Genomic DNA, 13,653 nt, shown 5'->3' with positions numbered 1-13,653 from the left:
AGAAAATACTGAGGAAAAAACTATGAACATCTTAAATTGCTGGTCTTTCAAAACTAGACACAATTAGATCCAAATATTTCAACATCCTTCCAAGACCATGAGTTCTTTTACCCGCACGTTATGTTCTAGCGTCACATCTTTGTCAGTGAACAAAATGGCGACCTACTGCTTAACCGCCGCCCGGCTTCAGGTACAGCTGAACTGACAGTTTATATTGCCAACACGCATGGTTTGCATTTGCTAATTCGTTAATTAAGGCCTTTCATAGCTGTGCTTGACAGACTGAAGTGCACAGATTGAGTGAACTGATTGTTTTCGTGCTGAATCTGCACACGAAGTGTTCACAGGTCATTGTGGCCAAGGATGTCATAGCAGACGCGTTTGCGCCGCTGCGTATACTCTTTATTTCCAGCTGTATAATACAGGACAGCCAAAGCACGAAAGCATAAATACTTGGAGCAGTTTTATCGATTCAGCTATTGTGGATTTTTCGTGTCTGGCTGTTTAGTTTTAGTCGCAAGGTGAACACAAGGTTATAACGGCGCTGGCGATGTAACGTTATATTAACAACACCGCTGCTTGCACGACAACGCGGTATATAAAACGAATGTTAATGTTTTGGCTATATCGCGTTATTTTATGTATTTCAGAATTATCGTATTAGCTTCACACCTGAGGTTTGATCATATTGAGCAGCTGTGATTTCACATTATGAATTACACTTGTAATCCATATTGATGTCTTTTTCGTATATATATATATGAGCTTATAAAACATGTAGGCAGTACAATTCAGGAGATAACCTTGATGCTGTCATGGTTTTATTATAAGGCATCACAGGAATGACAGTTTCTTGGTCAGGATTGACTACATGCGTTTAATTGCTGTGTATATCAACTCAAATGTATTTAAATAACTGATAATATACAGTGCTCTCACTGTCACATGGAAACTGAAAATATTAGGGAATTTTACAACTCATTTCCAGAGCTGAAGACAACTCCCCATTAGTCATAAACTGCTTTCTAGAAAATATAGATTATTCTATTTATGCTGTGCTCAAAAGTATTTAATCCAATGTAATTTTCTCACTGAGAGAGCAATGTCTATAAAAAATTTAAAAGGAAAAATAATGGAAATTAGGTCAAAGGTATTGGTACCCTGTTTATAATAGTTGTTTACTATGTGATTTCTCAGTTTGTGTTCCAAGTCCTTTGTGTAATGATTCCCTGTTTGTTTATTTCAGCTCGCTCTGGGTCAGGGAGCCCGACGCTTTCATGTGGCGGCAGCTCTCAACGCAAAGGCCAAGGTGGCTATGAGCCACTTCGAGCCAAACTCTTACATCAACTATGACAAGCTTCGCTCAAATATTGACATTGTGCGCAAAAGGTCAGATAGCATTACAGTATTTTACACTCAATATTATTTGCTTCTGCCCTGCTTATCTAGGGGGACTCAGTTGCTATTTGTTTTATTCTTACAGACAAAATATACTCTTAACTTTTTTCTGGCGCTTGGTTAGTTTTTAAAAATGTAAGTCTTGTGTGTTTTTCCCAAGTGTTTACATGTGAAATTGCATCCTCCAGACTCAACCGACCACTCACTCTGTCAGAAAAGATTGTCTATGGCCATCTGGATGACCCGGCTGGACAGGAAATCGTTCGAGGACGCACATACTTGCGCCTGCGACCCGATCGAGTTGCTATGCAGGATGCAACAGCACAGATGGCCATGCTGCAGTTCATCAGCAGTGGACTCCCAAAAGTGGCAGTGCCGTCCACCATCCACTGTGACCATCTTATCGAGGCCCAGATCGGAGGAGCCCAGGATCTACAGAGGGCAAAGGTGAACAATGCTATATAGTGATGTTGAAAGGGTACAATGCGCATGTGATTGTTCTGGATATGTGTCATTAGGCTCAAATTTAGCTTAAAGATGACATTTGTACTGTATGAACAAAAGTCACTTTCATTCATCACTGATGCATTATTTAATTCATTTTCTCTGCTGTGAACCAGGAAGTGAATCATGAGGTTTACAACTTCCTGGCTAGCGCTGGGGCTAAATATGGTGTTGGCTTTTGGAAACCTGGCTCTGGTATCATCCATCAGGTACTGGAGATAAAACCTTTGACTATTTGTCAACCGGTATGGGTTTTGTTTTGGATGCTTGGTCCATGACTATTGTAATGCATATTATATTTAGGGATGCGCCGATCCGATATCGGGTATCGGCTCCAATAGTGCAATTTTTCTCGTATCGGGCAGAGAGAACCGATCCAAATCTGAGATTTTCTTCTTCTTTTTTTCTCTCTCGATTGTGCAAATTATTCTGTGTTACTTCTGAAGCCATACGATAGCTTAATGTGAGCTACATATGAATATTTAAGTCCTTACATTAAAGTTCACACAAACTCTTTTCTCTGCTGTGGCTGTCAGTCATTCGTTCAGCCTTTAAACCCTGGTTGCATTCGGTTACAGCAGTCAGCTCGGTAAAGCTCTCTCCAAGATCATTCTGTGTTCCCATTATACTTGATTTGTAAATACATGTCTATGATTTTGCAAAAAGGACTTTATCTTCTTGCCGGAGTTTAATGTTTTGTTACTTGCTACCAGGTGTCTGTGAGAACAAAACATGGGCGTAGAAAAGACTATAAATTGTTTTTAACGTGCACAGTAACTGAAATTTAAAACTGTTAAAAGAAAGGCTCAATAACTGTTGCACAGATATAATACACTACGCATCAATTTCTCTTCCCTTTGTGCTTTGCAGTTTTTAACACGAAGCGCTTCATGCTCATAGATTGTCAACCCTCTACATTGTGAGTAAATCACTCGCATATGCGACTAAATCTTCACTCTGGGCGACTAAATGTTGTCTAATATTAGCCAATTGCTAATAAATTCTCAGATTTTACTCACCAGTGTGTGAGATGGAGGCTGAGTAGGCCTATATGATTAGCACAGATATATTTTCACTCACAGAACACTCTGACTGAGCGCTTCAGAGTTCCACTCTCCGTCAAGCGATCCGTGATATTTTTCTGTTCATCTGAATGGATGCGCAGCGCACCTGTGTTTGTGTATTTGGCGTAATGTTTCTAGTGTGAAGGCACACGACTCGCCGTCGCTTTCTCTCACATGCTCAAAGAGCGAGAGTCTTACATAACATGCAGAATTGATGCGCTACATGTAAACAATAGACTTTGTTGTATTTTCCTGTCAAAATAACAGTTCCTTTGGTAGGGTGACCATACATGCCATTTTCACAGGAAGCGTCCTGGCCAGGATTTCTATATTGCCTAAAATATGTAGGTTTTTTATTTGGCAATATAGAAATCCTGGCCAGGACGCGTCCTGGGAAAATGGCACGTATGGTCACCCTACCTTTGGAATTCTTCAGCTTTTAAGAACTGCCGGGTTTTCCTGTAGTAGGCGGAACTAATGCGCAAACGGTATCGGCCAATACCGAACCCTAGGTATCGGAATCGGTATCGGCCAATACCGAACCCTAGGTATCGGAATCGGTATCGGCCAATACCGAACCCTAGGTATCGGAATCGGTATCGGCCAATACCGAACCCTAGGTATCGGAATCGGTATCGGCCAATACCGAACCCTAGGTATCGGAATCGGTATCGGCCAATACCGAACCCTAGGTATCGGAATCGGTATCGGCCAATACTGAATCCTAGGTATCGGAAGCGAAAAAGGCGGATCGGAGCATCCCTAATTATATTATATTATGTAGCAGTAGTATTATTGCAATATTATTATTTATGTGTTTTATATAATTTAAATAATTAAAAACTCAATAAGGGCAGTCATATTACATTGGGGTAAAAATAGATTTTCCTTTTAATATGGATTTTTAAAGAAATCTTTTCTCAGATTATCTTGGAGAACTACGCGTACCCTGGAGTCATGTTGATTGGTACAGACTCTCACACCCCTAATGGTGGTGGTCTGGGCTGCATCTGCATTGGAGTTGGTGGAGCTGATGCTGTTGATGTCATGGCAGGAATCCCCTGGGAGCTGAAGTGTCCAAACGTGAGTTGACATTTTGTTTTTATGAATATATTTGTGTATTTTTTTTTTTTTTTTTTAAACTATCTAAAGTTAGGCAATTGGAAGTGTTTATAGGTTGTATCTTCTTTTCCAGGTCATCGGTGTGAAATTGACAGGCACATTAGCTGGTTGGACCTCACCAAAGGATGTCATCCTTAAAGTGGCTGGTATTTTGACTGTGAAGGGTGGCACTGGTGCCATTGTGGAGTACCACGGCCCTGGTGTGGACTCTATCTCCTGCACAGGTGAAAACTGGCTTAAGCAATATTTAGAATGGTTAAATGATAATGTCATCACATCATCATTCATATCAGCATCATGAAACCTAGGGATACTGGTATCGGTATCAGGCCTGATACTGCGCTCCTGTGCTCGTACTCATACTTGTAAAAATGCCCCAATACCAAAAGCTGATACCACACAGCGTGTGAATAGAGCTGTGTCCAGAAAAAGAAACACAGACAACAGAGAGTAGAATGGAGTTAGTAGAGATTAAGGATGTCTATGAAGTACATGTAAGTAATTCATATAATGTTAAACATTCAGTATCCATATATAGCGGATGTGCGCGAGCTGATAAGCAGAGCTCTGACTAGAGTGACGTGACGTGACAAGTGACCCATACTTGGAATTAGTTCTCTGCATTTAACCCATCCAAAGTGCACACACACAGCAGTGAACACACACACACACACCGTGAGCACACACCCGGAGCAGTGGGCAGCTATTTTTGCTGCTGCGCCCGGGGAGCAGTTGGGGGTTCGTCTCAGTCGGGGTATTGAAGGTGGGAGAGAGCGCTGTACATTCCCCACCTACAATCCCTGCCGGTACGAGACTCGAACCCGCAACCTTTGGGTTACGAGTCCGACTCTCTAACCATTAGGGGTCCGAGTACAGTGCGTGTGACGCAAATTACATCACCAACATAGTATGTGCGTACTCATATAATGTATAACGAGTGGTTCCAGTATTGTGATTACAGTATTGAGCTGCTGCAATGGAGCAGCTCTAATGTGAAATGAACAGTGAAAGTAACAAACGCTTTTACAATACATTTTAACAGGTGTGTTAAGTGTGGAAATAACTGAAGGAAATATCTTTTTGCTAAATTAAGCCATCTAACATGATTCATGTTATTATTATTATTATTTTGTTTCTGTACCCAATATTTAAAAATGCTGTGAAAATACAGGTATCGATATCGGCGAGTACCAAAAATTTAAGTATCGGACTCGTTCTGAAGAAAGTGGTATCAGTGCTTCCCTAATAAAACCCATTGATGTAAACAAATTGTGATTAATTAAATAAGTTAGTTAAGTTTCACACCTGTAGCTGCTACTGCAATGACTATTTTGAGCTATTTTATGATTGAACTTTCCTTCTTTATTTTGGTCAATGCTAGCAGTACTTGAACTACCAACTGTAGTAGACTAAAAGTCTACATCCATAATGAAAGGTCTAAATACATAATTACAGTGTACCGGGGCGTGCAATGATAAATTTAGCTTTAGTTATGGTATTCAAAGAAGGTCATAAGGAATGAGAAGTTTTCAGACATTATTGTCCAGATGGAATTAGATTTCTCAGAGGATGGTAGTTAGCTGACAGTACATAATTTGCTTCGTAAGTTTTAGTGAGAAAAAACAGCCATGTTGAATACAGATGGGATTAAAAATCACTTATAAATCTGTGAAACACTTGTGCAAAGTCCAGTTGAACTGTTTATAGTTATAGTGTGACTGTATATAGTGTATAGTTGACTTTCAAATTGCTGTTCTTTTAATGCTACACTGTTGTTAGGGATGTCAGTTTCAGTCAAAACACATTTCACCCAACAGGATTTGAAAAAGTTGACAGGTTTGAATATTTAATCTGCTTAATATCTCTTGGCATTGCCACTACTCTCATCTCATGTGTCTTAGATAATGCAAACATAGCAATCATCACTCACCTGCCTCCAATTTTGGACTCTATTAACTGTCATCATGTGGAAAATCAAGGCTAAAATTGTGTGTGAGCGGCTTGTGTTATGTCAATCATTGTAAAAACTGAAAATTCTTTTGGTTTTTCTAATCAGGAATGGCCACCATCTGTAATATGGGTGCTGAAATTGGAGCTACCACTTCTGTATTCCCTTTCAACCACCGTATGAAGACATACTTGGAGAAGACGGGTCGTGGAGGTAAGCGGCAGTGATAGACTCCCATCATTGGACAATTTTTACCTCATGCTGAAAAACGTTTGACCTCTCACTTCATTTATCCTTTACAGAAATCGCTGCTTTAGCAAATGAGAACCAAGATCTGCTGGTACCTGACTCGGGTTGTAATTACGACCAGATAATTGAAATTAATCTAAGTGAGGTAAGAGCAGGTCAATTAGGGTAAGCAAGCTGAATGTATCTTACAGTTACAATGAAGTGTTAATGATTAATACACTCCCTTACAGCTGAAGCCTCACATCAATGGCCCATTTACTCCTGACCTGGCTCACCCTGTTTCAGACATCGGCTCCGTTGCTGAGAAGAATGGCTGGCCCCTAGATGTTAAAGTTGGTCAGTAATTTAGCATCCACTTAATTTTAATGGTCGTATATAGACTTTTTATGGTCATTATTAATTTAACAGCTCCCTTTCATAAACACTCTCTCTCTACCTGAACATTACAGGTCTGATTGGAAGCTGCACCAACTCCAGTTATGAGGACATGGGCAGAGCTGCCTCCTTGGCCAAACAAGCACTTGACAAAGGACTCAAATGCAAAGCCCAGTTCACAGTCACCCCTGGGTCCGAGCAGATTCGTGCCACAATCGAGCGAGATGGCTTTGTGAGTCTGAGTTGGAGAGCCCTGGAATTTTATTATTCAAGATTCAGTGGTTCAGTGTTGTGGTCCAAATGTCTTGATTGTTCTGCATTGAATAATTGAATGCGTTTCTTTGTCTGCAGGCTAAAGTGTTGAGGGATGTTGGTGGGGTTGTCCTGGCTAATGCCTGTGGACCCTGCATCGGTCAGTGGGACAGGTAAAGTATTTGTCATTGTAGATGGTTTTTGTAAGGTCTTAATTCAACATTGCAGATTTTCTTTAATGTTTTTGAAAAGTATTTTTAATGCTCGCTATGACTGCATTTATTTGATCAAAATACAATAAAAACAGTTATATTGTGAAATATCATTACAATTTAAAATAACCCTTTATTCATGTGGTTGCAAAGCTGTATTTTCAGCATCATTATTCCAGTCTTCAGTATCACCTGATCCTTCAGAAATCATTCTAATATGCTGATATGGTGCTTGAAAAACATTTCCTATTATGATCATTGATAGTGTGTTGGTTATATTTCTGTGGGAACTGTAATGCTTTAATTTCTTTAAATATTAGAAAATTCAAAAGAACAGCATTGATTTAAAATTGAATTTAACATCTGTACTGTCTCTTTTATCCATCAAGAATGTTGAAATTTGTTGAATTTATCAAAATTATACCTTTTTCAAAATCTACTGACCCCAAAGTTTTTGTAATGTGTAAGGAAACGTACAGTCAGAATTGTACTGAAATGTACAACTGACATTTTTCCAGTCAATAAATGGTTAACTGGGTATGAAATTGATTTGTGTGAAGAGAAAAAGGGTGCAGAGTCATACGAGAGACATGAAACTAGCAGAATCATAGGCCTGGGACAACGGTCGTACAGTTTTATACAAAAATATTTGACCTCAATTCCATGATTGACCAATCAGGATCAAGTTATTCAAAGAACTGTGTAATAAAGCCATATCATAAACAAATTAAATCTTTCTTGCAGACGTGACATTAAGAAGGGAGAAAAGAACACCATTGTTACGTCATTCAACAGAAACTTTACAGCCAGAAACGATGCTAACCCTGCCACTCATGCTTTTGTCACTTCCCCAGAGGTACTTTGACCTGTTTTTAAATGTGCCACACTCTGAATGTTTTTCCAAAACCCTTTCCTTTTTGCAATCTTGCAAATTGATTTTTCATATAAATTTTTGCCTTGTAGATCGTCACAGCCCTTGCCATCGCAGGCACACTGAAGTTCAACCCTGAGACTGACTTCCTCACAGCCCCCAACGGAGAGAAGTTTAAACTGGTGCCGCCCACAGGAGATGAGCTTCCTGCCCGTGACTTTGACCCAGGTCAGGACACCTACCAGCACCCACCAGCTGATGGGTTAGACCTGAAAGTGGATGTCAACCCTCAGAGCAACCGACTGCAGCTGCTTGAGCCCTTCGACAAATGGAGTGGAAACAACCTTGAGGACCTCCGAGTGCTCATCAAGGTAGGTTTTAGTCATAGATGTTTGAAATTTGGGATTTCAATATAACTCTGAATAATGTAACTCTATTTGTCAGGTGAAAGGAAAGTGCACCACCGACCACATCAGCGCTGCCGGACCTTGGCTGAAGTTCCGTGGCCACCTTGATAACATTTCCAATAACCTGCTCATTGGTGCCGTTAATATTGAGAATGATGCCGTCAATAAAATTCGCAACCTTCTGACTGGAGAGTTTGGTGGTGTTCCTGATGTTGCCCGCCATTACAAAGTAAGAGCTGTTTTAGCGCTCCTTCTATTCTTTGTTTTTGTGCATCATATCATAGGGCTGCATGATAAATCGCAATCACGATTAGGCAAAAGCTGCGATAGTCATGCGCATCTTGTCAATGAAGCACGGTTCTGTGATCAGTAGTGAATCTCCATCCGAAGGCCAGAGGGCGCTCTCGCGCGGAAACTCCAAATACCCCCGAAGAAGAAATCAGGAAATCCCTATAGCAGCAGCTGAATAAACAGAAGATTTAACTGCTTTCATTGATTCAACGTGACTAATAAACACACGACTATGACAATATATGGTTTATCTGAGTTCTTCTTCTTCTTATTATTATAATTTTCATTATAACAAAGTATATAATAATGAAATACTAATCGGCATAGCCTTTATCACTGCTTAGAATACTATGAAATATGTTGCGTACCTTATTCTATGTAAGAAACCACATAATCTCACAGAAGGATTTATTTCAAACACTTGACTGACGTTATGAAGTGAGTTTGGAGTTAAAACATGTTATTAAATGTGGTATTTTCACGTGCTTTCAGATGGAGCAGCATTTACTACACAGAGCCGTAGTTCACGGAGAAGCTCTGTGTAGAAAATGATGCTCCATCTGAAAGCGTGGGATGGAGATTTACTACTGATTACAGAACCGGCTTTACTGACAAGATGCGCTAATAATCGCATTCGGTTAATCGTGCAGCTCTACCGTATCATGATTTGTTCTGCCTACTGTAAGCATTTATATTCTTAACGGTTTCTGAATGTCCTGTAATATCCCACTTGCAGAAGCACAATGTTTCATGGGTAGTTGTGGGAGATGAAAACTATGGTGAGGGTTCCAGCAGAGAGCACGCTGCTCTGGAGCCCAGACATTTAGGAGGGAGGGCCATTATTGTGAAGAGCTTTGCTAGAATCCATGGTGAGTGTGAAATATTCCTCCCCCTTAAAGCTAAGCATCATTTAGCAATTGATTTGAATTCTTCTGTCTGGTCTGTCAACAGAAACTAACTTGAAGAAACAGGGCCTGCTGCCCCTCACCTTCTCCAACCCTGCTGATTACGACAAAATCTGCCCAGATGATAAAATCTCCATTGTAGGGCTGAAGAGCCTTGCCCCTGGAAAGGTAAGAATGATTCTGTTAATTCATGATTCTAGTTGATATACCTCTTTCCTGGTTTGTGTTAGTCAGGGATTCCCAAACTTTTTTTTTTGTCAGCCAAACCCCTTTTGACCTAAAATATTTACTTTAACTCTGTAAAGTCTGACATATTAAATAATATTCAGAAAAAAAAATCTAATTATCTATTTTTTTTTTTTCTGTGGAATAGTTTATTGAACCTTTATACAAAATCTTAAAAAGGTTGATTGTTATTCAGAGGCCCAACCTGAGCAAAAATATGCAATTTGGTGCAGTTGCTGATATTTATATAACCAAAAAGTAAGATGAAATTCTGATGGCTTGTAGTGTATATCAATTATCAATATAACAGACTACTTGCATAATATGCATAAAAATATCAGTTATCACTTTGAATTTCTTAATAATATGGCTTAGTAAGGTGATAATTAAATAGCGAGTTTTATGTCTGTATTTTTTCATTATGGGGCGAAACATAATGCAGTGAAATACAATGAGATGTGCAAATAAATGCTTCTCAAAAACCTGATTTCACAGCAAAAAATACTTTGATCTAAATGTGGACATTTTTCAAAATTATTCTAAAAGGCCTTTTACTTGCTAAACTAGTATAAACTATATATGCCCCCTGTTGTCTGATTGACCGTGTACTAGAGATTTTTCAAAGTTTTGATAATATTGATATTTTAGAGGCCTTAGAAATTAATTTTTCACACGTTCATGGTCATGAGTTTATGTTTGTTAATGGTCACATGACATGAAAGTAAACTAATTCAATTACTTAAAAAATTAAAGTAATAAAAGAACACTTACTTAAAGGGGTCCTATTATGCTCTTTTACAAAGTCTTGAATTTGTTTTGGGGGTGTACTAGAACATGCTCTCATGCTTGGTGGTTCGAAAAACGCATTATTTTTCACATAATTTACATTATTAAAATACCTTTCTCCCCAGCCTGGCACAAACGGCTTGATTAGTTCCGGGTTTGATGAATGTCCGCCTTCCGAAAAACTAAATGTGATGTGATTGTTTAGCTGTCCCAGTGCGTTGTGATTGGCGAACAGCTTAGACGGTGTTTCAGTACTGCCCCGTCCCTTGCCAAAGCAGCAAGTTCCATCTGCTCCGGTTTAGTTAAGGATGGCGTCAATATTGCCATATCAATTTGAGCCGGATTCAGACCCAGAGAATATTGAACAAGAGGATCGCACAGAACCTTTGCATGCACAGATATTGCAAGACATATTAGAGTAACGTTATTGTTGGTTTTGTTTTTTTGTTTTTTGGGCTAAATCACGTTTTAGGATGTCAACAACCGCTTAAAAATAACTGCATTTACTATGTACAGATAAGTGCATATGTATTATTTTTATTGTTATTTAATTATAACATGAATTGCAGTGAAACTGTTATACAGGTGAATTTATTTATACCATAGTCCAGTGTTTCCCAGGTGGCATATATATGCAAACTCATTCTCTGCCAGCAGGAAGCGCTGAGTGGTGGAGATCAAGGTTTCCCTGGTAAAGGCTGTACACAAAGCAGCGCTCCGCTCAAAAAAACACTGCTTTATCAGACATTGCATGCAAGATTAAATGAAAATGACATCCAATTTTCTGAAGACAGCCAGTTTCCTTCAGAAATACAGTGCTATAAAAACACCCGCACTCAGTGTATGGGAAACACTCTGTAGTCTCATAATTGAAGTGTAAATTCTGCAGATTACATTATTGTCCAGTATTGTACTGTCAGCAATTGTAACATACATATTTACATACATAATTATTCAGGTGCATGTGTAATAACTTGCGAAAACTTGACTCTATAGCAGCACTTCTTCTTCCTCGTCGTCTTTTCTGATGCACTCAACCAAGCGCTCTAACCATGACCACCATTCGAATTTCCGCAGGCGGGAATTATTTTAATGATATTCTAATGGACCGCTTTGTGATATCACAAAACTCGGAAAACAAACGCTGTAGTCCAAACGAGCCGTCTGTTGTAGTTCTTGAAATTTGATTTTTTTTTAAAACAAAATATCTCCCTTTGGAGTGGACTTTGAGATTTGTAAGTTTGAAGATCTTTTTTTTTTTATGCCCAAACATACACACTACACAGACTAAAATTCAAAAAGTGAAAAAACATAATAGAACCCCTTTAAAGATGTTTGCTTGGTAATTACCTTTCCTAATATTTCCGGTAATTTCCATTATAATTTAATTTTATTGTTCCGTTAGCCCCTAAAGGCCGTCATCAAGCACAGTGATGGGAGCTCAGAAACCATTGAGTTGAACCACACCTTCAACGAAACCCAGATTGAGTGGTTCCAGGCTGGCTCCGCCCTCAACAGAATGAAGGAGCTGCAGAAATGTGCGTGATTGGCTAAAAATATACATATTTGGGAGAGGAAGGGGTTATGCTTCAAACAGGAGGATATGGTATGTGTATGAAAGGTTTAAATACTCATGTAATTATGAACTGAATTATACACAATACATAAAATACATTTTAAAACTGTGTTGCATAGACGAGTCATGTCAATACTGTTCAAAGCTATATAATACATTGCAGAGCAGATAAAAGGTATTATGTTTTGCAACTGTAATGCTTATAAATTACAAGCTGGGTCAGTGTGTATTACAGAATGGTTCATAAAAAAAAACAAAAAGTTAGCCTACAAAAAATGGTAGGCGCATGCTTGTTAGTGGGAGTTTTAATTCATAAAATCATCCAAATATCTGTGTTCAGGCAACTGCTGATTATTAATTTCTGCTGTTTGTAATATGACACTGAACTGTAATGAGAGCTGCTTGTGAATTTTCTGTCCTGTAATCAGCTTTATTAATGGATTCTTTTACTTCACATGATTCTGTTAGCAGAGATGATCAACCATTCATAATAATTGTTCTTATTCACGCAAGCTTGAAACTTGATCAGTTATTGTTCATGTAGCTATTCTTACTGTGAGTCAGAGTGACATGTCTATGCCTGTTCTTCAAGACCCTGGCAGATCTTGACATCACACCACCACTATCAAAAGTGTCTGGTACTGAGTGCACCACAGGTCAAGTTTATAAACGTTTTAAACGGAATGCTTATTTATAAACATGTGCAAAGAATCTCCAATGTGCATTATCTTAAGTGTTTTGGATGCGTTATTGAGTAATGGATCAGTAATCAGACCTCCAATCTCTTGAGCACTTTTCCTGTATATTTGAGTGCCCTTTTTTGTAGGGTTGTATTTTTCCCCCTTTCAAACCGAGCCATACCCATGTCAAAGCAATGACATCAATCCCCCTGATCAGCTCACTATAGCAGCTGCTCTCAAGATACCGAGAGGTAAATGACTAGCTTTGTCTGACTCGACACATTCATCCTCATCAGATGAACTTTTACTGTTATATGAATTCTAGCCAGTGCAGTAAATGTAAAAAATAAATAAAATACAGCCTTGGATGTATTTTTAGCTCTGTGAAAGGAATAATGGTTTTCGTGCTGCTTGCAACACCCCACAAACACATCCTCTTGATTATAACTCCCATTATTTTCATTCTTTTTTCCCGTTATTGAGGAAATGAATGCTGATTGTTCACAGTGGATTATAAAATAAAAGTCATTTTAAATAAGTCTCTTTGTGTGTGTATAAAGATTAAATGTATACTGTGAAAAAAATATTAGAAATGTGTCAAATATTATTTGGAAAATATTTAGCTTGTATTATTTTAGACTGTTTTCTACTCCCTATAGTACTGAACTGTTTGAGTTATTTAAATCATTTTTATTTAGTTTAATTATTTATTGTTTATTTTTGTATATTGTTTACACCCTCTCCCTTGGGGACGCCTGGTGGTCACCTGACCCCAGTTTGAAATCCCC

At 38.7% G+C, this 13,653-nt stretch overlaps 1 protein-coding gene across 1 annotated transcript; it reads left to right on the top strand.

The window, feature by feature from the left end:
• The first annotated feature begins 117 nt into the window (after window positions 1-117).
• On the top strand, window positions 118-13,212 carry LOC107584097 (aconitate hydratase, mitochondrial-like). Its single transcript, XM_016270526.1, has 17 exons — window positions 118-190; window positions 1,247-1,389; window positions 1,587-1,845; window positions 2,019-2,111; window positions 3,891-4,049; window positions 4,162-4,312; window positions 6,145-6,249; window positions 6,339-6,430; window positions 6,516-6,621; window positions 6,735-6,892; window positions 7,012-7,085; window positions 7,869-7,980; window positions 8,088-8,366; window positions 8,440-8,631; window positions 9,430-9,562; window positions 9,645-9,766; window positions 12,015-13,212. The coding sequence occupies exons 1-17, from the start codon at window positions 155-157 to the stop codon at window positions 12,153-12,155; spliced, it is 2,355 nt and encodes a 784-aa protein (XP_016126012.1). The 5' UTR covers window positions 118-154; the 3' UTR covers window positions 12,156-13,212.
• Window positions 13,213-13,653: the final 441 nt, after the last annotated feature.

This window comes from Sinocyclocheilus grahami, unplaced genomic scaffold, assembly GCF_001515645.1.
Source record: "Sinocyclocheilus grahami isolate Dianchi unplaced genomic scaffold, SAMN03320097.WGS_v1.1 scaffold57.1, whole genome shotgun sequence".
Classification (NCBI taxonomy): Eukaryota; Metazoa; Chordata; class Actinopteri; order Cypriniformes; family Cyprinidae; genus Sinocyclocheilus; species Sinocyclocheilus grahami.
Note: the sequence above shows the minus strand (reverse complement) of the source record. Positions and strands in the feature narration are given on the sequence as shown.